This window comes from Ixodes scapularis, unplaced genomic scaffold (genome assembly GCF_016920785.2).
Source record: "Ixodes scapularis isolate PalLabHiFi unplaced genomic scaffold, ASM1692078v2 PGA_scaffold0__279_contigs__length_252992795, whole genome shotgun sequence".
In the NCBI taxonomy this organism is placed as follows: Eukaryota; Metazoa; Arthropoda; class Arachnida; order Ixodida; family Ixodidae; genus Ixodes; species Ixodes scapularis.
Genome location: NW_024609835.1, coordinates 41,600,072 through 41,625,608, shown reverse-complemented (window position 1 = coordinate 41,625,608; position 25,537 = coordinate 41,600,072). Strand labels below are relative to the sequence as shown.

Below are 25,537 nucleotides of genomic sequence, written 5' to 3'. Positions count from 1 at the left end.
TGGGTGTCACCGGAGGCCACTGGCCTGGGTGCCGCTGACCCTAGTGACGCCACTGGTTGCACCAAAACATAATTTCACTTTATTAACGATGAGGAACCCTCTACACAACCGGATTGTTACAATAGGCTTGTCAGAATTTTCTGAACTTTCGATTATTGCCTTATAATAACGTACTAGTGCTCTATTTGATATCTGTGTCAAACACTGACAGTACTTGAAAGTCGTGCAATATATCTCGTGTTCTGGTGGGTTAGGTAGCTTAGTTGAGCGGGCTTCCCACTGCACACTGGTGCACTGCAGTGAAGCTAGAACCGCTGTGTAGGTATCACAATTTTGTGTATCTTGCTTCCCTGCAGCGCGGCCGCGTGCTAAGGGGAAATCGATTTTGGTTATCATGAAGTTCTATGTTTATAACATCATTGCTGTTAATAATGAAATGACAAAAGATTTGTTTTTATTTGAATTAATAATTGCAGTCTTATTGCAACCTTTAGGACTTCAATGGAACATCATTTTGGGTGTTCAATATTATTTGGTCGTAACATTATCTCCATGGAACTTAATTTGGTTAATTTTTGGCTCCGTATCAAAAACATCCATTCACAGCAGTTCATACTGTCCTTCATCACTCAGCATGATGTCGTCATGCCTTGTGCTTCTACACACAACTAATGAGCTAGGTCTGTGTTTGAGGTGTTTGAGGGAATCAAACCTGCCGTCCAACTGATGCAAAAAAAAGGTTACACAAAAGTGGGAAGGCAAAGTAGACAATGTTTTCTGGTGGACCGGTCAACACATGAGTCATACTATTTGCAGTGGTAGGGATAAAAATGAAATGTGTACTTATGCTCCAAAAATGTATTTTGCTGCTGTAACATGGGCTTCTAGCTGCTCTAAAGGTGCTCCAAAATGCCCCAGGCCAATTACATCACTACATTTCCTTCTTCCAAAAATGATGGGCATGCAAAAAAACAATGATATTGGTGTCTCTTAAAGAAGCACTGACACCCCCAAATTTTTTTTTTCCTTTTTTCCAGGCGATTTATTATGGTGTCGGAATACCAGTGATGTGATTGCTGCGCCAATTGCGCCAAACTGCGCCAAGGGGCTAGCCCTGCTACATCCTGCTACATTTTGCCAAAATATGGGTTATCTGCGCCAAGCCTGCGCCAAAGGACCAATTTTGGTTGCCTTTCGAAACCGAAACAAAACTGAGTACCGTAATTGAACATGCGTGAGCTAGGTGGCGCAAACGGCCGCCCGACACAAAGTACCCTTTATTCATGGTCCATCCGGTCTTGGATGTTTTTTAACGGCCGTCTCTCGTTTCGCGCTCTCGTCCTCTCATCGTCTCGTGGATCTCGTCTCGCGTCTTTTTGACGACAGGCGCAGGCGTGTGTGGACACTCCGGCGGTAGCGTGCTGTGTATCAGGCCAGCCATGCCGTCATGCTATGAAACGAAACCACGTTTTTGAGTGGCGGGAGTTACTTTGTGAGCTGAGTCCATATCACATGAGCAAATGACTTTTTAGCGAACAGCGACATTGGAGCGAATCGACGTTTTAGTGAATAACGGGGGCGCGCGTTAACCCGTCCGCCGCGCTCCGCTTTACGCCGCTTCGCAGCAACAGTCTGCGGCGGCTCATTACAAAAATGTGAACTCATTTGGCCCACCCGAAAACGCCGCTTGGCGGCGTTCGACTATTCTCTAAAGTGTCATTCATGAAAACGTGGGCGTTCGCTAAAACGATCATTCGATCAAGTGAGTGCCTCCCGTGAGCTGAAGTACTCGCTCCTGAAAATAACGACGCCGGGTGTTGCCGTCCCCACGTCGGTGCAGATATGTCGCTTTCTAAACTGAAATGTGAGGACTGCTGCATGTTCATCAACATTCCTGTTCTTGTTTAAATCATACGCTACTACAAGAATTCCTCTTTAACTCAGTTTGCTGTGTCGAAGTATTGATTACCTAGGTTTCTATGGCCAGCCGGCAACAGGTAGGCGGCACCGACAGATTGAAAGCCCACGGTCACACCCCGTCTCGTTGTAACTTGGCAAAAGGTGAACGATAAGCTCCACATTGCGTGCCGACGGCTTCGAAATGCGCGACGACGACGTATACGAGCGCAACGCACACATATTAGAGAAGGACGCAGCGAAAAGCCTGATACTTCTTCAGAGTTGAGGCGCGCTTTGGTGATACGCAGTCACATTCCCATTGGCCTGCCAGGGCCGTAGCTTCCGCTGTACTGGCATATTACGCGATCATGGCTTCCTAGGGTACCCAGTATTTCTTGCTTCAGACACTAGGCTAAGCGGCGCCACTAGAGTAAAGGCTCACGTTTGAACAATGCAGCAGCTACTATTAGGGAAACCCAATACTTTTTTTACTTCAGTCGCTAGATAGCGCCGAACCAACCAGCATTGTAGGTTGCCTATCGGTAGGCTTTCTTTCGAGAGACCCCGGTATGTGAAAAACCTTCCGCAAAAGAAAGTTGGTGAAAAGGAGTGGTTTAAAACAAAGAAGGCAGTTTATGCACGCTGAACCCACACAGCCCTCTGGTTTGTCTCGAGTTCAGTCGTTGCACAAAGCGCTCCAAGAACATTTTGACACTGGCTCGCAATTTCTTGCATCGATGCGCTCAGGTTCTGTTTTTTGTGCATGTGCTTAGCTTGTACCTTGTTTGCCGGCCTGACAGGCACGTGCCGCTGGACTGTTTTTTGTCGTGTGCTCGACAGTTACATTTTGCATAAATTTTGGGAACCATTTGGCGACAGAGCAGAGAGGCATGGTTTCGGTTTCGATCGAACAATCATCTCCGCTCGCGCGACGAAGCATGTGCAACTGCAAGCCTGCCGAAGTTGCCCTCATGTGCATGCGAACATGATTGCACGGCAGATGCACCAGCCGAAACGCTTGCGATTCATTGTTTTACGTTTGCTTACTTTTGACGAAAATCTGGCACGTCGGGGAAACGGTGGAAAGTGGTTTTTCAGAATCGCTCGGCAACGCCTACAGCACTGTACATTTGTGGGGTGTCTCAATGTCTCTTTGCAGAGATTGAAAGTTGACATTTATGACTAGCCGAAGGCAAAGCGAGGCTTGCAGCAGCCTTGCTGAAAGTTTTGAAAAGCAAAAAGAAAAGCACCCGCTAGTCGTAATGCACCTTTGTCTTGTGTACAATTTAGCATTGCACTGCAGTAGTTACGTGTTTCATCAGTTGGAGGCCGCTTACATTTTGTTATATTACACAACTAGTCAAGCTAATGCTGTGATATTTACTACTAAGCTGGTCATTTTCAAATAAATTTTAATATGTGCTTTTTGGTGCTTATTTCTCTATACCGGGTACAATTTAACTGAAGCACTGCAAAATGTGTTATGTCATTGACATTTCAGTTACATGTTGAAAGATTCCTAGGTTTGTTTATTGCAGCGAGCAAAGTGTCTTCAGCCACGAAAAAAGACGTCGGCTCAGCAATGTTTTCGTGCAATCGGCTTGCTGGTTGGGGGTGTCTTACGGGATGAATATCAATTCTTTTGATCAATCCGAAATTTCTCTTTCGAAGGAGGACAGAGTTCGCCGGTATTGTGAACGACAGTTCTGAAGTTGAGGTCCCATGCCCGTCTTCCGCTGCCATCCGCTAGTACAGTACAGGCCACTGTTCCGTTAGTCCCATGATATGCGGAACGACGCAATGTTGAGAATTATGCAGTGAACGCACAGAATGCTTCCGGTTGTCTATGCTACCTTTTTTTTTTCAATCAACATATTTGCAGATTTTTGGAAGTCACAAAAAATGGGTTTTATTTATTTTTTTTTTTTTTTAATATTGACTGTGTGCCTTCAATGACCCATGACTTTGATTTAATTTGGTGGTCGCGTCGAAACCTTAGAAAACGGCCCGTGACCACGGAAAAGAGAGTGAGCGCGACTGAAACCGGCCAGTTCTCGATCGGAAGTTTTCGGGCGGAGAGAAACCGAATTTTGAGCCTCAAATTCTGTTCTGGGTAGTTGGGCTCTCATATGTCACACACAACTAAAATCTTTGGCGAGCATAAATACCCTGTTAGTGTCCCTTTAAGGGCACAGTTGCCTGACAACCCTACCAACGAGCAGACATCTAACGTAATTAGTATACAAGTAGCTAGATATCAGTATCCATTTCTACCTGGTGGGCATGATACTGTAACATTCATGCTACAAATTGTTAAGTGTTTATATGCATCGAGGAATTTATTTTTGTTGCACTGCGAGATTGTGCATGAATGTTTGAGCGACGCGTGACACCAGCATGTTATGGTTACGAGGATGTTTGTCTCCATCTAGGCCCAAAACCCCATGGGCCCGAAACTACAGAGGCTAGGCACTGGGGCCCAAAACCTCAGTGGCTTGGCACTGCAGCTGTATTCACTTTCATTTGTACGATACATTCCTTATTAATGAGTAAAGACAAAAAGTGTATCATTTGAGAGGAGTGGGACAGTTTCCTCCAGTATCACTCATGACCCCTTTCCAATTGCAGGGGCACTTTTTGAAAGGCACGAGAGCTGGGAGTTTGACTCTGGTAGCAGAGACCTGAGCCCCGAGCCCAACAGCCTGCAAAAGCTGATGGAGGCCTCGGGGATTGGCGTCCCAGGAAGCTCGGGAGAGCTCCTGGAACTTGCCAACAAGGTGGGTATGCTACTCATTCGGGGAAACCAGCTGGAAGTCTTAGAGAATATACATCTCGTTCCTTTTTGACTTCTGCACTGGCTGCATTTGCATTCATTTTTGTCACATTCCCCTTTTCTTTTTATTTTAATTGACATTGTGGGTCTTTTTGTATGTGCTTCTGCAGGGTAAAAGAAATAAAAAGCAGCCACGCTTCTCGTCGTGAGGGAGCAATTTTCGTTTGCTTGGAAGCAGCTACGTTATTTCCAAAATTATTGGCTTTAGCAGGATGAAGGGGCTAGTGGGACATGCATATGGTTTGTTTTAGGTACAGAAGCTTTGATAGAACTTCAGATGGATCATTATGGGCTTAAACGACAGCAAACATTTATTTATACTATCTACCCGCTGTAAGCGGTTAGGCCCAGTAGCCGTGCAAAGAAGAATTTCTTGTTTGCTCAGCTGTATCTGCCTTTTGTTCAATGTCATCGGTTTTGGCCGGATAGAGGAGCTAACTTGGTATATATAGTTCCTGTTCTAGGTATAGACTGACATGCAGCTCTGACGTCATGCCTTTGCGGTGGCGCTGTTGGAGTAACGACGCATGCGCAGAAGCTTCACCTCACGCGAATCTGGTTTCTGCGTTCGCGCAGTGCCCATACTTAGTGTGGGCAAACGCAGGCTTGTTTGGAAATAGCACGTCAATTTATATATAAGCCGGAATAGAACTTCCGTTGTTTCATTGTAGGTTTAAATGACAGCAGACATTTACTAACGGTAGTAATATGCACTAAGCAAATAGGTTGGGCAACCACGGGAAGAATGCATAGATTGTTTTCGTGTTGCCGAAGTCGTGGACCGTGGTTAAAAGCTGAGTTATGGTGGAAAACCCCTTTCTGAAACCGTGTTGGAAGGGAGACAGAATGTTGTTTTCCTTCAACGACCGGCCACCTCATGGCACTGCGTGTCCGGCGAATGGGAGCCTGGTTGACGCGCACCAGCCAATGGGACTGAAGTGTAAAAGGTGCCGTTGGCTAGCTTTGCGCGTGGTTTCATAGCTGGGAGCTGGCTTGACTTCGAGAAGGATTTAAGAGCCGTTTGGCGCGGTTCTAAACTGACATCGGCTCGCTACATGAGACAGTTAATGCTTTCGCATTAAGGACCGATAACCCTGGAATATATCGAGCGCCGACATTGCTCTGATCACAGTAGAACCTATGTGGCATTGTAACCTGCGCATAAACACGTATCATATCCAAAAATGAGTAGATTTGATCCAATAGAAACAAAGTTATGGCCGAAAAGTGTTTCATCCAATACTTTTGTTTACTACTGTATATTCTTTTTGCGCTTTGGACGCCGATTATTGTTTATATTGTTTGTATTTTGTGTACCGGCATTTTTGCGCATGCATTGTTTGCTGTTTTAACTTTTTCTTGCTCTTCAAAGTGTGACTGTAATTATCACTCTTATTAATGCTCTTGACTTGGACGAATAGAATGTCAAATAAATAAGTTAATGAAAGAAATACACATCAGAAGCTGTTTCACCGTCTTAGCCCGAGCCATCCAACCCCTTGCAGCTCCACCTCGGGGCGCTGTCCTCGCTGAGGCGGGAGGTGCGTGCCCTGTTGGAGCGGGAGCGGCAGCTGAGCCGGGAGCGGGAGTCCCTGGAGCGGCGCCTGGGCAGGGCGCAGCTGGAGCAGCTGCACCTGGCCCGGGAGCGGGAGGAGCGGCTGGAGCAGCAGGCGCAGCGCTACGAGGAGCGCATCACCGAGCTGCACAGCGTCATCGCCGAGCTCTCCAAGAAGCTCGACGTGCACCGGGCGGCCGTCATCGAGTGAGCGCCGCGGGTCAATTTGGGCGTCGGCACGTCGGAAGGGTTGTCGATGCCCATTCACACACTTGCGTTTCCTTACGTTCGAGTTCTCGTGATCTCTTGTGACGAGAGAACACTGGAGAGCCTGGGTTTAAGAAAGGGGGCGGCTGCTACAGGCCGCACTTGCAATACAAGCTGCGAAGAGGAGTCTAAACCGTTGATTGTCTGCAAACATCTTCGCCTTTCTACCCGCTTTCCTCCTGACCACGCGACGATGCAAAGCGCGCAATTGCAGCCAGTCGTTACAGGAGGCATCCGTTATTAAATTGCAAATGCTCTCCATGGTTTGAGTTGCTCCCTCTCCTAGATCTGGGGAACATGCTGCACCACCTATATCTGTTATAACGTCCTCAAAGGTTTCCAAGCCAAGAAAGAAACAATGGTATGCGAAGAAAATAGAAAAGTATGTGGAAATGACGTGTTCCGTGCCTACCCGACGGAGGGTGCAAGTGTGTGTTCTTGTCGCAAGGGGTCTCACCAGGATTTAAAGCACTCAGTTGCAAGCGGGTGAACCAGCCTTAAAGGGGCACCCCCGAGGTCATCTTTTTTTTTGTTGTCTAGAACGATGCAAGTTGTAGTCATAGACACAAAAAAATACCACAATGCAAAAAAAATATCTTCCCACGTGCGTGTGATTTGACCTGCTGCGGCAAGTTCGTCGGAACGACACCGCGCCTCAACTGAGATATTTGAATTCGCAACGCTCTAAGAGGCGCTAGGGCTAACCTCATAATCCTCATCAATAAATGTTGGAGACAAATAAAGAACTTTGATTTGAAACCTTTGAGTAGTCCTTCAAGAAGTGCAGCTATCCAGGCCGCCTTCTTCAACGCATTCTTCGGGAACCTGTGCCTGCATACTTTCGGTTGTGACTCCACAGGGGCAGGCTTTCATGCAGTGCCGGCTTTACATGGCCCCTCACATCACTTACAAAAGTCCACAGCACATCCTCTTTGACCTCCCTCTGCTACAAAGAATTTGAGATCGTTGAAAGGGCTCTAAAAGAACTTCAGACTTGAAAGTGCCCTAAAAGAACTTCAGACTTGAAAGTGAAGCGTCGTCTGCTCACAGCGATAGGCGGTTCGCTTGGAGAAGCGCAGTTGATCGCGTTACGTGGGCGAACACGACACTTCCAGTTGGAAGGGTTCTGAGGCGGGAGAGAAACTCCAGTTACAGGACGACTCAATCTTTGGCGTTGCTGCACTGGCGCGGATCGCATGGGAACTTCAAATTTGGCTTTTGTAAATTGTTTTCTTTACTTCGCAAATGCCGAGTTCCGAAGCTTCAAATTTTGAGGGTAATGTGCAGTCATTGTTTTTAATTGTTTCGGATACTAAAAAAAAAAAGATTTTGACCTGTCAGTTCCCCTTTATCATGTACTTGGAGTAGTCTGGCGACATACGTCGTGTGGTTTGCGTATGCTAATCGAATTTGTTGTCCCCACACTTGCAGAGAAGAAGACGAGTACAGTCAGCAGTCGGGTGAAGAGTCTAGGATCAGTGATGTGCTCAGTCACTGCACGAGCAACGAGAACCTGGTTACGGAGTCTATCAGCGACAGAGGTAAGCCGATCGACCCGATGGTCAGTTCTGGTCCAGATCGCGCCGTGTTCGTGGGCCCGTTTTGTAGCCTGCACGGTCCCACCTTGTGTCAGGGGACGAGTCTCCACCCGAGTACGTGGGACTGATCTCCGGAAAGGAGTCGCGCACCGAGATTGTTCGCAGCAACGAAATTCCAGAAGGGGAAGACACCAGCAGTGGCCTTGGAGACAACGAAAGCATCGACGAAAAACCGCAGGTAAGTTACAGTGAGTAACTGTGTGATAGATAGACTGGGAATTTTAGAAGCTAACTACAGACTGGGAGTGTGACGGCACCAGAAATTTTGACGACAAAGCACTTGTGGGTCTGTTTATAGCTCGATGGGAATTAATAGAAATTGAACGTGAATTTTGAATGCAAAAGGATTACGGTTAACACTTTCAAAGTGCCAAAACTACATAAGGACAATAAGAAAGGAGACGAAAACGGGGTGCTCTATTTTCATCCTTCTTCTTGTTGTCCTTGTGTAGTTTTGGCGCTTTGAACGTGATAATGAACCAAGTAGCCCAAATATTCATTTGAATAAGGTTAAGGCATATTATAATTGAATGTGAGCTATTGGCACAGGGATCACCTGTTGTTTCACTGGAAGTGCAGGTTGCGATTGGAATAAAATAATTATTATATTTTATAATAAATAGTAGCAAAAAATATATAGTATTTTTTTTTATTATTAAATCTGGATGTTAATGAAATGGTTTTAGTTTTCCTATTTCATTTGGGAAATTTCATTGTTATTATAGAATACTTTTATTAAATTTGGAGTTCAAAGAGAACACCGGTCTTTGAACTATGCTTCTATAGTTGTTTTCACCTAACTTGTTAAAACTGCACAGCCTCATTTTTTGTACTTTTTTAAAGTATCTGGTAATTTTTTTTAAATTAGCCAAAAAGCTCTGAAGATAATTATAAACAGAAAGCCAAAGTTCTTACATCATATAAGTAGTGGTAGTTATGTTACCTAAAATGAGGCTGGCCCTAGAAATATAAAAGTTGTCTGCTTGGCTTCAAAAAAAGAATTACCCCGAGACGTGGCGGAAAGTTGCCTTTGCTCGTGGCACACATTCTGCACTCACGATCCGGCAAGTTCGATGTCGCTACAAAGCCAACAATGGCGGCGGCAACACCATCTCGCAGGTGTCCAGGAGCGGTGTCCGGTGTCGCGCGTACAGCGTGGAGAACCGGGCAACGTCGTGCCACAGCCTGCAGGTGTCTCAGTGCCAGGAAGAGGTGGCCTCGCTCAAGACACAGAACATTGCACTGCACGAGCAGCTGAGCAGGAGGGAGGCGGACCTGCACAGAGCTAAAGCTGCACTGGCCTCGGCCCAGGAGGACAGGGACAGGGCACAGCGCAAGGTGGGGCTCACCCGTCGGAGGGCCACTTGCGTGCCGAGAGACGCGATTGCCTGCAGAAAAGCGAGTTTCCAAGTGCCTTCTTTTTCAATTGGCACGTTTTCTAGTCTATAACGTGTGCAAGTTATGAAGGTGGCTCGGGTGTTTATCTTCTTAAAGCAATGCAAGTGGTGGAAGCTGTATTTAAAAATGTAAGCAAGAAGTAACTTGTTCAAATAAAAATAGCGTGCACAGTTCCCCCACAAAGTTTTTGAGAGTAGAACATCTCACAATGGAGGAGGAGGGGGGGGATTGTTGCAATTTTGTTTTCTCTCGGTGCTTGTACTTCTACGTGCTGCTCATGAGTCTGCCAAACACCACGATTCGCCACATTGTGCGTTCGCACAATCCACTTCCCTTGGTGCGGCCGGGGCAAGACATAAAGCTAGGCAGGGCATCACAGAGGTGGGCAGTTAGCCGGTAGCAAAACCACTCTCGTGTACTGTGGGGAGAATCCTGATAGTGCGTGTCCTGCGATAATGAACCTAAAGTTTTGCATTTCCAGGATCTAGTGCAAGCCGTATTTCTGCTCAAATGCATTATCTCCGCATCGTTGTTTATGAGGCTCTTCTTTTGGGTCTGAGTGATTGAATTTTCGTGTTTCCTGCGAGAGAGCAAACACATGGGCCTTCTTCTTAAATAAGCATGGTTTGACGTAATAGTCTGACCTCACCGAGTGTTTGGCACATCTGCAACGCTGCCATGACTTTACTGCGCAGCAGGCGGGTGGCAGCTCACGAGACGGCTCATGCTGTCTCATGCTCTGCACGCGCAGAGCTGCGTTGTTGCGTATGCAGAAAGACTAAAGTTCCATTGACAAATTGCAGCAGGGGTGGCGTAGCCAAGCTGGCTGGTGAGATCGGTCTATTAAAGTTCTGTTGGCATGACTGACCGGCCGCCCGCTCCGCCTTTTTCATGGCCAGGTGCGGGAGCTGCAGGGGCGTCAGTCACAGCAGAGCCCCCAGCTGGGGGCCGGCTCTCCGATGGGAGAGGAGGCGTCCACCCTGAGGGGAGAGGAGGGTGCCCCTGTGGCGAAGATGGCCGAGCGGGTGCGCCTGCGCAAGCTCGAGGGGACCTCCCAGCGCCACATTCTGGGCTCGGAGATGGCCGCGCTTGGGGTGAGGCACTCTGTGCAACCCAGGTGTTGCCTTGCCGAAGCACACACGGTGACGCTGTTGAAGCGAACGTTCCGCCCAGGGAGTCGAACCAGTCATTATTCCGGTTTGGTTTGGGTTCAGTAGGGAGTTTTAAGAGGTTGTTTTTTGAGCACATTGTTCCAAAATCATGAATGGTGCAGCTGGTCCATTCCGCGAAACCGTACAAGAAATTTAACATATTTTAGCCAGTCGTAAAACTGATGCAACCGTGTAAACAATGGTGATGGTTGAGTTTGACTGGCCGCGCCATCTTCTAGTAAACATGTGAAACATTCTGCAGCGTTCAAAATCGTGGTGGCTCATGCTCCCGCATACGACTGATGTAAACAAGACAGCTGACGTAACATTTATTGGTTGGAATTTCAAGAGCTGTGAAGCTAGATAGAGTAAAATGTGTGAACGACGGCAAAGGTAGGTGGTGTGTCTTCGTCGTCTTGAACTTGATTGACTGTTCACGTTGTGTGCCGTCGAACCAAATCTTTTCGTATGCTGACGGTTGCCGTGGCAGCTCGTCAGCCCGCACATTGCTAAAAAATTTACTAGCATGCAAACTTTACAGCATTCACGATCGCTTACAATTGTGAGCCATCCTCGAAATGACTTGGTTCAACCTCTGAAATGAAGCAAAGTAGCAGGATGGAAAATAGCCTCCTGCTGTCCTAAGTCTAACGCGCGGCTGGAACAAGGGACAAACCGACCGCCATCTTTTTTTTTTTACCCGAGTCGTGAACGGCGCTGGCTGCATTCCGGTGACGACTCTAACGGCCAGAGTGGGAGAAACGAACGAGAAGAGCCTCCCAAAGCCCTAAACAACTCACATGCGCATGCGCAGTGGAATTGCCAATGCGTTCGAGGACGAACCGTTCGTGTGGAAACGACTAGCTAAAACTCCCTAGTAGCTTTGCATTTTGTTCCAGTTTGGTTTTGGTTCAGTGATGACCTTGAAGTAACAGTTTGGTCACCGATTCCACCAAGTGCGAATTGGTTCACACTAGTTCTTAGAAAGAAGTGTCCACAGTTTCCAGTCGTTAAGAAAGAGTTTCTTCAACACGACATCGTCAAGGTTATCAAAAGTCGTACTGAGGAAGCGAGGAGAGCAAAACAAAAATGTACAAAATTTTGTTTCGTAATCTTGAATTTTTATTGCTATCATCGCTCTGCACAGGTCAAGTGGCCATTCAGGTGCTCAGTAACAGTACCAAACTACAGTACTCGCTTGGGAAGTCAATCAGCCAGCACTCACAGTGACCCCCAGCTTTCTCTTCATTGCCACAGAAAGTTTTTCCTGAGTATAGCAATCAGCAGACAATCTGAAGCTCCCATTTGTGGTTCCAGATTTCAAGTACCAAGGTGGCGGAGCAGTTGGTGCAGCAGCTTCAGGAGGAGTCCAACACCCAGGAGGCCATTGCGGCTCAGCGCCTGCGGTCCTCGGGCTCCCCGCTGCCCGAGGGACGCCTGCGAGAGTTTGAGGTGGAGACCGAACGCCTCAGCAGCAAGGTTCGCATTTATTGCACCCCGTTCAAATGCCACAGCCAGTGCCGAGACAAACTCTTGCTGCTCAAATGCTAGTGCACCTGTGAAGCAGCTTGGCCTCAAGCCAGTCGACAGATTCTATGCACTCTATTGTTATCAGGGCATCGATATTAGAATACCATATTCGTGGTCTTTTTGTCTACTTGAATTGTTTGTCATTGCATAGTATCTTTGGTAAGATGAGCGTAATTGTTAGAGCAGCGACTGACCAACTTACCAGTTGTGTTTTTAAGTGGGTAGATGGGTGAAACTTCTAAGACTTAAGAACCTACAAACGGCTCCAGCTGCATTCGCAATGGAACTGACAAAGCCTGCACATAGGCCTGTTTGTTCGGCTAAGCATCAGCAGCAATACATGAGCTTCATGATGGTTTGCTCTGCTTAATATATACTTTCTAGCATTCTGTGAGTTCTCTCTTTCTCCTACCGTTATACAGTAAAACCTCGTTATAACAAAGTTGAAGGAGCGGTCGTAATTATTTCGTTATAACCATTAGTTTGTTATAGCCAATGTCCATTTCTTCCCACTATTAGCAAGCAAGGGGAATTATGATTGCTTTGTTATATCCATTAGTTTGTTATATCCCGTTTTGTTATAACGAGGTTTTTCTGTATCTTGACAGATAGCCCATCTAAAATCACGAGCAAATCGGGTGAAAATATGAAGTGGGCTAACTTTCGGTACAAAATCAAGAAAAGTTTTAAAAATGCTATTTTTAGGTCGTGTCTCTTCCAAGCTTGTTATTGTGGCAAGAGGCAATGAAGCAAAGATGGCTGTGCTTCCCAATCAGCAGCATTCACTTATATCCCGCCATAACTAACTAGCCACATTTACTTTGAGGCTGTCATTGATCCAGCCACTGCTATTAGGAGTGGGCTATCTTTCGGTGTTTAAAAAAATATGGCAAATCAAACAAAAAATACGGGTGGGCTATCTTTCAGTGTTTAAACAAATATAGCAAATCAAACAATAAATAGGGGTGGGCTATCTTTCAGGGGTGGGGCATCTCTCGGGACTTAATAGTAATTTATATTGCCCGTTCTCTGAAGGCAATGTTATAACAACTGAGGTATTCTACCACCAGTGTAAGGTGGTCGTGTCACAACCTTTCTTCCCAAAGTTGGGAGCCTTGTGTAGCCTGGATTAGCCCAACACTCAGTTGTGCCTGTGCACTCCACGGCGGCGCAGCCGAGTACGGGACCATAACTAAAGTAGTTCCCAGACGGAATGAATACAACAGTGCAAAAAAGAACACAAAGACAAGTAGAAGACTCACACAAGCACAGCGCTGACTACTGGCTGTCATTTTATATTTTAATAAACAGCATAACGATAAAAGAAACAAAGAAAAGACAGGGCATCTCTTCAACAAATTATTCTGTACAACACCGTCAAGAAATGTGTTAGTTGCTCTTGTGTCCTTCTTTGCTCCGTTTTATTCTCTGAGCGTACATTGACTCACCCGACTACACGCCTTGCCACAGTAATTCCTGGACATCTCGCCTATCGAGACATTTCGGCTGTCTTCAACGCAACACAGCGATTTCGAGGTCAATGTCTGGCTTCATATGTGCGAAATATGACAGACGCCGGCCAGGGCCGCAGGGCTTGCTACTTTGTTGATGCATAGTCGACCGTCGGGATGCAAGAACGAAGTGCGTGAACAGGAGCAGTGCTCTGGGTTACCTAGCCAAAACACACATGATGGCAGTATTCGATCGTTCGCACTCGTGCGAACGATCGAATACAGCTGGTACGACAATGCAGTAGGTCAAGGGCACATCAGGAAAACTGTGGAATGCCTTGCCTGCAGGTGGAGCACCTGCGCTGCCAGAACGACCTGCTGCAGCTGGCCCTGGAGGAAAGCCGAGGCCAGTGTGACCGACTGAGCGTGCTCCTGGGGAAGCACGAGTCGAACCAGACGGCCCTTCAGCTGGCCCTGGCGTGCAGCGACCGGGCGCTCGAGGCCTTCGACGCACTCCTGGCGCTTGCCGATTCTGGCCAGGGCTTGGTGCTGGCCAGCTGCAGGGCTGCGGGCCTGGTCTCCCTCACCACGCCACGTGAGACGCCTCTCTGGGATTTCTGTATTGGCATTCTGTTGGAGAGGAAGGAGGTGTACTCGCGACTAACTAAAATCGGGGATGGACGCAGCAGCTTGTAACTTGGCACAGGGGCACGTGTTGGGTGGTAAGTTTGTCGCAACAGAAGTTGGAGGGTCCTTGTTGCCAGAATTTCAAAATAGAAACTCGTGAGAAAAGTGTTTGGGTGAAATCATTAAAATTTGTTTCTGTCAATGAAAGGTATTTTTCAGATCCTTGAGTCGGGTGAAGCTTTCAAAATTTTTGTATAGTGGATTCATATTCATATTAAAAATCACCATTCATATTAAAAATAGCGCAAAAAAGACGGGACAAAAAGACGAAGAAGCACACAGGACAAGCGCTAACTGGCAACTAAAATTTATTGAATGCTTCCAACTTTGCTATCGCTGTGCACGCGCTTAGTCTCGTCTCAACAAAGACACGGCGTACCGCCAAATCAGCAGATACAGCCCGCCCACCGCCTGTTCAAAAAGCCAGCAAAACGGCTACATCACCCCACCGCACAATCCGAACGAGGAAAGGAAAAAGCGCCGCGTTAACATTTACATGTTAGATAGTGTTAATGAAACTGTACTCTTTCAGCTGCATAGACATATACACCGATGAGACGCTTATGCAAACGTCTTTGTCACAAGCATGTATTTTTGCCGCCTCCAGCAACTCTCGTTCCAACCTTAGTTTGTTGTGTCCCTCCACCTGCGCACCTTCCAGCGTGGTGGAACAACCACAAGTTTTACAATGCCCCGGCAAGTGGGAACCGTAATTGTTGCCAAGAGAAGCCGCTTGCTCTCAAAAGAGGAAACCAAAGAATTTTGTAGTGCTACCTTCCATTCATAAGGTGTCGCACAATCTGAAAAGGATAGCGTCTAAGTTCGATGTGGACGTTGTTTTCACTGCCCCGTGCAGATTGTCAAAATTGTGCGCTATGGTGAGTGGGCTGAAAGTGAAGAAACCCGTTTGCAGCAAGAAACGTGTCACAAAGTTTGTGCCTTGTGCCACTGAGGGGGTTTCCAGGATTCCTTTAACGTGTGGTCGTGTTTACATAGGCCAGACGGGACATTGCTTAAATGATAAACTTCGAGAGCATGCGGCTTCTCTTGGCAACAATTACGGTTCCCGCTTGCCGGGGCATTGTAAAACTTGTGGTTGTTCCACCACGCTGGAAGGTGCGCAGGTGGAGGGACGCAACAAAGGAAGGTTGGAACGAGAGCTGCTGGAGGCGGCAAAAATACATGCTTGTGACAAAGACGTTTGCATAAGCATCGCACTGGTGTATATGTGTATGCAGCTGAAAGAGTACAGTTTCTAATGCGTAAATATTAACGCGGCGCTTTTTCCTTTCCTCGTTCGGATTGTGCGGTGGGGTGATGTAGCTGTTTTGCTGACGTTTTGAACAGGCGGTGGGCGGGCTGTATCTGCTGATTTGACGGTACGCTGGGTTTTTGTTGAGACGAGACTAAGCGCGTTTACAGTGATAGCAAAGTTGGAAGCATTCAATAAATTTTAGTTGCCAGTTAGCGCTTGTCCTGTGTGCTTCTTCGTCTTTTTGTCCTGTCTTTTTTGCGCTATTTTAATATGAATGTCCAGTACCAACTTGCCCAGCAGACCAAGCTTTTACAATGGATTCACCACTTTGAAGCATCTTTGTAGAAAGTCGCTTGTCTTTCTCTTTTTTAATTTACCGAATCTTCATTTTTTCACAGACCTGAATGTTGCTCTTGCAGATTTGTAAACCATAAAACTTGAACTTTAGAAGTGTTCTTAGAAGCCATAAAGGGGCTCTGACAGGTCAAGATCATGTATTTGTTTATTATCCAAAACGATTGAAAATGATGCCTGGACATTACTTACTAACGTCTCAACTATCTAGTACTACTGGCATAAACTCTTCACGCTTCATGCTAGTTTTTAGCGTGTGTACTGTACTCCATTTTACAATAACTTGGTGAACTGTGGATGCTACAGCCCCCACAATCCAATAAGAGAGTCGAAGCGAGGCACGTGACATCACGTCACCGGAGCGTGTGTGTGTGCGCCAAATGTGAGGTCCATAGGAACTGGCTGTCGTCTGCTGGCCATGGGTTGTCTGCTGCGAAACGAACCAACTTTGGGCAAACATCCATCACCCCAACATTGCCATCCAGTAGAGAAGCGAGCTCTTCGGGAACAGTTCATGAGACAACCATACGCTCAATTTACCCGTGAATCTGGCAGGCGCTAATGCCAGGGCAATGTTTTGAGCGGAAGCGGTCGATTACAGGGCTGCGATCACCAAAGGCCACGACGTTACAAGAAAGAAAAAAATTGAGAGCAGATACGGACGTGGTGTCACTTCTTTGTTTAAATATAGTTGAAACTAATAAGTGTGTGAAAATTTATTCTTTATTTTTTATATATTCTTGATAAAGATGAACTCGCGCAAGTTCAATTGCCATTAAAAAAAGAAAAAGAAGCCTAGAACTACTTTTTGTGGCAGACGGCGCTGTTGCTGTGGTGGAAACGAGGCCCTCATGGCCTCAACTATGGCATGTTATCATGTGCCATATTGAGTCGGGGTGGTTGCAGTGTCCACAGTTTGCCAAGTTATCGTAAAACGGAGTATAACATATACCAAAGTTATTGATGTGAGCTTGTTTTAGAAGAAAGAAATGAATGAATATTGAATTGCTCTTTCTCCCTCAAGTTATTTAATATGAATTGTGTATGAGTACTCTATTAAGTGCAGCTGGAATTGTTTTTTCAACAAGCACATTTTTTCAAAGAAGTTTTACTGTATGAGGAACAACTCCCATACTTGTGGTCACTACCGTAAAGTACCGCTCAAGCGCCCACTAAAAATTTGGAGATAATCGGAAGCAAGTGGGGGTGGGTGCTTGTTAGCTCACAAATTTTTTCTGTATTTGTACTGCGCATATTTTTCAGACGTTATAACATTTAGGGACAGGGACTTAGTGTGGAATGGGCGGATGCTCGGTATTTAGTGTGGAATGGGCAGATTCTCGGTATTTTATGGTATTACGCGAGTTTGGTAAAACGTAAAAGAATGTCACGAGCAAATTGATGACTTTTTTTACTTTCTTTTTTGGCACTGCCCTTTAAAACTGGGGGTCGACTTATAATCATAACCAAAGAAGGTTGGCTTACAATAGTGAGCAAACGTTCTGAACTTGTCTGAGCAGTGAACGCAAGAAATTGGGGGAAGCTTTCCGAAGGCATTATTTCTAAATTTTGAATGTTTTAACAACTCGAAGACTAAGGCCACATTCACACGCAACAGCTAATGACCAAGGTCTTGTGATCTCTTACTGGCACCATGTTCGGGGTGGCCGTGGAACACTTGCTGTTCTTGTATAGTTCCTATTTTTATCGCGCATCATTCTTTTTATAGCCATAGCTGTTACGGGCTCTCCTCAACGCCGAAAATGACGTCAGTCGTTGATGTTATAGTTGTGCTAGTAGTTGTTGGCATTGTCGACGTTGTAGTTGGCAATGTAGGGCTCCCATCGTCGACGTTGCCAAATGCTTAAAAAAAGATTGCCGGCCGCCTGCAAAATTCGAACCTGTGTCCGCCGCGTGCGAAGCTGAGGCATTGATGCCAAGCTACGCCAAGCCATTAACGACCTGCTCTAAACCTGGGGGTTTTGTAGTACCCAATGCCCACTGCACGTGCTCTCTAGAAAAAAAAGCAGTCGGTAACCAAATGTCGTTGTAGCACTGTCAATGCCAAGAGCTCGTGCCGGGAGATGCACTTTCACGCACTCCGGAAGAAAGAAAGAAAGAAAGTTGGGAACAAAATGGAACAAAACAAAAGCGGTTGGGACAGAACGTATGTCTATTTTTTTCCAAACGCGATGTCGATGCCCGACGACTTCGCCGTGACATGCCGCAGCTGTTGCCGTGACTATAAGCTGCAATGGAAAAAGATTAGCTCAAGTGATCGACGACCAAAGCGGAAAAATTGCGACACGCGACACTATTGTTCCCAAGCTTACCGATAGCGAGAGTGCCAGTCGCGTTCCATGTCTCAACGCGGGGGTGGCCGGCAGAAAGTAGCCCATCCTAAAGCCCGCATTTAGGAAGCTATGTTATCTCTCAATCTTCTGCTGGCCACCCCCGCGTTGAAACATGGAACGTGACTGGCACTCTCGCTCTTGGTGCACTCGGGAACAATAGCGACGCGTGTTGGGATTTTGCCGCTCCGATTATTGGTCATTTGTTCTAATGTTTTTCCGTTGTAGCTGTACGGACTAATGCGGGACAGCTTAGTTTTTTTATTGGCTCGAAAACCATTTTTTGAAAAACCACCCTTTATCATAGATAGTATGTACAGTAGACTATCATTAATTCAAACTTCAAGAAGCCACAAATTATGTTTGCATTATCGGAAGCTTGAATTATCAGAAATTTGTCTAAATATGATGCAAGATCAAATTATTATTTGTTATATGGATGGCTACATGTACAAAGCAGATATTTGCTGATTTCCTCTACACAGGCCCACTAATCATAAGCAGGTATGAAACCCTTTTAACATTGGTGAAATATATGAGATAAGTTTATTCATTCCTTAAAAATGTCTATCGTGACTGTTTAAACAGCGCATGACGCCTCAAAACAAAATTAAAGTTTGTTTGTCCAGGAAAAAGTTGTCTATCGTGGACCACTAGCCCCGTTGAGCACACTTCTTACCGAGCACCAGTGCACTGCTGAAAAGCAATACCCGCGGAAGTGAGCTCCACGGGTGCTGTTTCTCAGCAGTGTACCGGTGCTCGACATGAAGCGCGCTCAAAGGGGCCGCGAGAACAAAAAGTATGAATCACACAAAAACACCGCTCAAATTAAGCGGCTTATGAACAGATTAAAAATATAATGGGACAATCAAACTTTCGAAATTTGTTTGAATCAACCGGAAGTTTGAAATATCCGAGTTTGACTTATCGCGAGCCTACTGTACATTTGACCTCGCAAATACCGCAAGACCTTTGCTCTAGTGAAATGCAGTTTCAGGCCACCTTATAGATGGCGCCAACATGGCAGTGTGTTGTTCTCTTGTCATGAGAGATAGAAGGAACACGGTTGTAAGCGAACGCAAGTGCGTGAACGGGTCTTGATAGTGTACTGCGGACGGAGTCGAATAGCGGGAGTTTAGAACAATCGCACAGCCTCGGTTTTCTGTCATTGTCTGCCCCGTTCGGATCCCCGATATGCAGTGGAGGAGCTGAGCGGCAAGGAGCAGGAGGATGTGTCCCTGCTGCTGCAGCGCATGCAGGAGGAGCGGCGGCTGGCCGAAGGCGTGGCCCGGCAGCTGCTGCACCGGATGGACCGCCAGTACGGCCTGGCCACGCCCCCCGGCTGCAACCTGAGTCCCTGGGAGGACCTCTCCTCGCACAGCCACACCACCAGGTCAGGCCTCACAGCATAGCCCTGGGGACACACTGGGGCTGCACTGGGTCTACACTGGGTCTGCACGGCACCCACACAGCGTAGCCCTGGGGCTGCACTGGGTCCACAGAGGAGGCTGCACCGGGACCGCACTGGGTCCGTGCCCGGAGGTGCATGAATAAGAAATACGACACTAATCATGAAGATTATCTTAAAGCGACCATATTTCTCAGACTCCAAAACAGGAGGCATATCCGGGGGCGTTGAACATTGAGATTTGGCATTCAGTTTTTTAGTCTGCAAATCGCACTGTTTATTAATGCAAAAAGCATTAACTGTCCCATGGAGCGAAGTTGGCTTTGTCTGTAACAGGAAAACGGCACCCGCAAGCGGAATTCCCATTGGCTGCGAAGCGTCATATCAGATGCCTCGTCACGGAAGCCGGCTGGGCGCTCAAGGTCGAAGCGGGCGAGCCTCAGAAATAAAACACAAAGTAAAGCGAAGAAACGCAGATGCATCGTCACAGAAGCCGTGGAGCTGGCGGGTGTGCCACGCCTGTGCAGTGGAGGAGCTTGATGTCACCGCCGGCACGCCGTGTGAAGAAGGCACTGCTTGTAGGAATGCGCTGCGTGTGGGAACGCTTTTGCATTCTTACACATAAGCAGTCTTAAGGGGGCACTGGCACATCAAGATCATATTTTCTTTTATTATGCGAAATGATTGAAAATGATGCCTGGACATTACCCTCAAAATTTGAAACATGAGAATTCAGTATTTGTGAAGTAAAAAAACAATTTCCAAATGCTGAATTTGAAGTTCCCGCGCAATCCTGGCCAGTGGAGTGATGTCAAATATTGAGGGGTCCTGCGAGTCAAGTTTCTTTTGCGCCTCCGCTCCGAAACGTGTCTCCGCAACCCAAAGCGAGGAGGTGAGGAGCAGGAGAGAAGGGCGCCGGCGTATCGGGAAACCGGTTTTCTGTGTGCGTGCCGTGCTGCCTATCGCTTCGAGCAGACAACGCTGCCCCGGTGGTGTCACAACCGAAACTATGATACTCTGGCATCAAACCCAGTTGTTTTGACCGTTCGACCATTTCCTTTTCAAAGTCTGAGAGGTCGCCGGGCACCTAAAAAAGACCATTTCGTCCTAATCCCCGACTCACCGATCACCCTCTGCTACATGCATCGAGTGCCGCCATGTTTTCCGAGGGAGGATAAAAATCCAGGAGACGACATCACAACATACTCTTATTTTTGGTATTTCAAAAAGAAGGGCCGTAGTGCATTTGCAATTGGGTTAAAAAACATGTTTTGCGATTGTCGTTATTAAATGGTATAAAAATGTCGCCTACAAAGCTTCTAAATTTCATGATTTTTGTTGTCAGAAATCAAAAGAAGCGAGGAGGTGAAAAGCGGGAGAGAAGAGCGCCAAAAATAAAAAAGCATACGCGCGCAAAAAAATTTTTTTCTTGTTGCGTTTTTTTTTTTTTTTGCATGTTTATAACTACAATTTACATTGTTTTAGACAATAAAAAATAGACCTTTGGGGTGTCAGTGCCCGTTTAAGTGTCTCTGTCGAATTTTGGAACAACTAGACAATGCGACATTCTAGCTAACAGTATTAGACACTTCTCTAATACTTTTTGCTGGAATGAATCTTCTTCAGTAGTCCTTCATTTCCGAAGATATATGTTAATGGTACTGCTCACACGTCATGTGCACATTCAACTTCAGCATCAGCATTACTTTAAGCATTGTCACTTGAAGCTATGTCTCCTCCGCAGTATATCTTATTCATCAGTGAAAACACTTTCCACTGGTGCATTTGTTCCTGGTGAGCAGATGCAATACTCGGTGAATGCCTTCACATTTGCACAAGGCACTTCAGTCTTCTCAAAATGCTGAAGCACTTCCGCCCACCATTCACCTACTGCTTTCTTCTCGCTCTTCCTCTCCTACAGCTTTTTAGCAGTCAGGCCTCTAACAACGTGAAATGTTAGAGGCCTCGTCAAATAAGGCGTTCTCGTCAACATTAACATGCCTGAACTCTGACATCTTCTCCTCACATTTCTGCATGTCGTCCCATGTGCTTTCACCAATGCAGCATGGAGAGCAATTGATGAACCAATGCATTATAGGAAGTTCGCTGAACAAAAAGTGGCGCGGCGGCAGAAACGCAAGCTGCACGAGCGATGTAGGCAAATGAGCGTCGGCTGTGGCTTTGGCTCGTTAGCCAAAAAAGATTTCTCTCGTCTCTCTCACTATATTATTCCCCCCCCCCAAAAAAAAAACGCAAGCCGACAATAATGTATTTTTTTTTAATATGTCATATCTAGGTGGCATTTTTCCGCTAGAAACTTAAAAATTTGGAAAACACTTTTTAGGTGATAAAGTTGCGTCCCGATTAAATAAACGGGGGAACCGAAATGGAGAAGCTGGACAAAACACCGTCCCACAAGCAAGCAGGCAGGACATCAAGTCCACAGCCGCCTAACTCGAGCTATCTGGTCACTTTATGAAGATTATAACTGCGGACGAAGGCAACGTGCCGACGGACAGTACAAGCATACAAGCACAGTTCCTCAGCGGGAGTTTTGTATAATCTTTGACAACCAATACGCTCGTCGAAAGTAAGAAGTACCGTATTTACACGAGTAAAGGCCCGTTCACACAGTTGCGTTCGGAGCGACCACTATGCTTACGAACGAATGCAACCGGTTGGAACGACGAGTTACCATAGCAACGAAGCGCCAAACGGTCGTTTCGTTCGTGTTCGTTCGCAACGCAAGGAGTTGAGCCGGGCTGAACTTTTTCGTTACGTTCAAGAACGACGGACCAATCACAGGTCGAGGAGAGCTCAGTCGCGCGCGTTGCATGCCGGTCGTGCCAGGCTCCTTCTATTTCCAAACATGGCGTCGATGGTGATCGTCGACATGGACGGCGTGGTGAACGCTCATTGTTCCGTGTAAAAGCGCTATCCTTGACTGAGAATTTTCGTTGTGTGTCGTTATGATAACCCAGCACGTACTAAAAAGGAAGGTCCACCTACTCGTGCGGCGATCTCGTGGCGGCACTCTCAAGACAGCAGAAACGCCCGTGCCGTCGTGTTTGTTTACTTCGACTACAGTGGTGCTTTCTTAGCATTTGTGTCCTCGAGCATCACCCGGATTTCTTATTTGGTGCATTCCATGCGTGTGCTCAAGTTCAAGGTATTACTGGTGCGTACCGTATAAAGGATGCGAGTTTTCACGCGTTTTCCTCACCCGAAAAAGGTGATTAGCGTTAGCAATTCTGAATGCCCGCAACGCCTATCTGATCACGAAATTATTTTTCTGCGTTGCACTATCGCTGCTAAAATTACATTGTCTTTTATGATCCTAGAAAAGGCGTGTGGCGAGATTTGTACTGTGACAAAGTCGTGTATTAAAGTCGTGATCGGGCAAGACGGAGTACTGCATCATTCCCCTTTTTTTTTTAATGCGCTACCCTGCAAGCGTATCCTGAAAAAATAAATAAAGTTTTGGTCATAGAAGACGGTCTGTCTATTTTCTGTTGCGTAAAAGAGTGGCAGAGCGTCCCCTTCTTTTTAGAGGCACCGCTAAAACAGCTGACGGCGGCGGAGAGGCGGTCGCCGTGCTGCCGACCCGCTGCGCTTGTGGCAGAGGTTGCTGGAGTGTACGCGCGGCGCAGAGCGGTCGTTCCGGTCGCTCTGGTCACAACGGACGCAGTCGTGGATAACGGGTTCGTTGCAGATGTCAGAACCAGCCTTTACACAGCTATTGTAGGCGCACAGCAGATCTTCGTGACTGTTCGCCGTAGCCGAAACCTCCGGCTTCTCCGGTGAGAAGTCTGAGGCCTCGCGTCGTGCACGAAACCGTCCGCCATGTTTTTAAGCGTACCTGGGTTGCTTACTATTGGCTAGGAGCAAGAGCTGAAGCTCGTTTCTCATTGGTTGTTGCTTCGTATGGTTGCGTGCGGTTGCATGTGTGTGTACACGTCGCGCAAAGTTGTCGTTGAAGTCACGGCGGTTGCATTCGTTCGTAAACATAGTGGTCGCTCCGAACGCAAGTGTGTGAACGGGCCTTAACGGGCGCACTGTTTATGAACAGAGCCTTTGGTTCGCCTTCTCGCTGAGAACGTGGATAACCACTTAGCTCGAATGGTAGAATGACGCCAGTGATTTAATGGACAGAGATAACGTCTTCACGCGAAAATGCTATCTGCACATATTGCAATTTCACGGGGAATCTTGTTCCTAACCTTGTAACTATCTACGTATTCTATGCAGAACGCAATGATATGCTGTATGTGGGTGTTGCAAGAAAAAAGATGCTAGCGTCTTGTTGATAAGTATTGCGTCTATTGTTCTAGTAAATACGGTAGGCTATGAAATTTTTGGAAACATTGACAAGGAGGTGTTTTTTGTTTTTTTTTCTGGAAATTTAGTCTCTATAATTTGTGTTGCAATTATTAGATTTGAGGTGTGTAGCTATTTAACAAAATGTAAGAGCCAAGAAAAATAGGATCGAGCCTACACCTCGACCCCTTTCACGTAGCCATTGTGAGGTGAACGTGCTGCATCGCAATATGGTCGGCACATCTCAACGTTGGCACTTTTTCGTGCGACCCCTTTCACGTAGCCATTGTGAGGTGAATGTGCGCATCGCAATATGGTCGGCAACTCCCAACGTTGGCACTTTTTCGTGTGTTACTCGGGCATTGTACGTTGACAGTTCCCACATTTTACCACGTAGGTTGGTACTGCAACCGAGTACTTTACACGGCATGCATAATTTCTACAGCAGCGTTCTAATTTGAGGAGAAAAACAGGCAATTATTTGTGCTAATTATTTTTCACTTCGTAGCATCACGCACAGCATCCCTCAGAATAGATAACCTGGCGAGTTGGTATGTATTCGTATCGAAACAATGCGACTGGAAACGGACGAAGTGAGAAGCTGGACGAAACAAATGCTGTTTGATTTGCTTTTGTTTCGTCGAGTTTCTCGCTTCGTCCATGTCCTCTTGTGCTGTTTTAGTATGAGTCCGTCAGAACCTGCAAAACAAGAGAAGCATAAAATTTTTTATCGCTCGACTGTGAGAGAGAGAGAGAAAATAAATGATGGTTGGTGTGTACTAGAGTTTGAGTTAGTAATTAAGGTAGATCTTTTTAAGATGCTCTTTCATTAACCCGTTGAGAACGGCACGTGCCACTCTTGAACACAGTACGACCAGCTCTACGTCGAGCAGCTGCGACGGTGGTGGAGAGCTGAGCAAGGCGGAGGAGCAGCGGCTGCGGGAGTACCTAGGCCAGCTGCGGAGCGAGCGCAGCGCGGTGCGGTCCACCCTGCTGGAGCTGGAGACGGTGCACGTGGAGCCCCGAGGGGCCCCTTCCCTGCTGGACGCGCACAAGCTGGACCTTGAGAACGCCGTGCTCATGCAGGAGCTTATGGCCATCAAGGTTGCCATGCTTTGCATGCTTACCCATGTGCCAGATGCCCGTCTCGGTTCACTTCGCTTTTCGTTGTTGTTCGGCTAATGTCATGGGCAAGGCAGAACTCCGTAACAAACAATTCGGTGAAAACTAAACTAGTGCCTGTGGAGTAAACTATACTGAGAACACACGAGGCAGCATCATTCTATCTGTGGAGCAGCAGAGAAGGCTGCCTTACTGATAGTATGACTTGTAACAACCGGGAAGGCAAGCATAATAAGCAGGAAACTGTTACACACACATCTATAGCAGTTAAATGGGATTGGTATTCATGGCCCTTACAGCTGAGCCAATGGATCCATCGAGAATGTATCAACAAGGTTCTCACTGCTACCTATAGTGTGAC

At 46.7% G+C, this 25,537-nt stretch overlaps 1 protein-coding gene across 1 annotated transcript in view; it reads left to right on the top strand.

The window, feature by feature from the left end:
* Positions 1 to 4,296: 4,296 nt before the first annotated feature.
* The window catches only part of LOC8034040 (colorectal mutant cancer protein), a 29,731-nt gene continuing 8,490 nt past the window's right edge, over positions 4,297 to 25,537 (top strand). The window contains exons 1-11 of the mRNA XM_042291750.1: positions 4,297 to 4,315; positions 4,528 to 4,676; positions 6,238 to 6,494; positions 7,986 to 8,095; positions 8,188 to 8,330; positions 9,272 to 9,490; positions 10,450 to 10,644; positions 12,019 to 12,180; positions 14,031 to 14,277; positions 19,530 to 19,722; positions 24,924 to 25,158. Of these exons, the coding sequence (XP_042147684.1) occupies positions 4,297 to 4,315; positions 4,528 to 4,676; positions 6,238 to 6,494; positions 7,986 to 8,095; positions 8,188 to 8,330; positions 9,272 to 9,490; positions 10,450 to 10,644; positions 12,019 to 12,180; positions 14,031 to 14,277; positions 19,530 to 19,722; positions 24,924 to 25,158 (1,929 nt within the window). The remainder of the gene's footprint in view (positions 4,316 to 4,527; positions 4,677 to 6,237; positions 6,495 to 7,985; positions 8,096 to 8,187; positions 8,331 to 9,271; positions 9,491 to 10,449; positions 10,645 to 12,018; positions 12,181 to 14,030; positions 14,278 to 19,529; positions 19,723 to 24,923; positions 25,159 to 25,537) is intronic.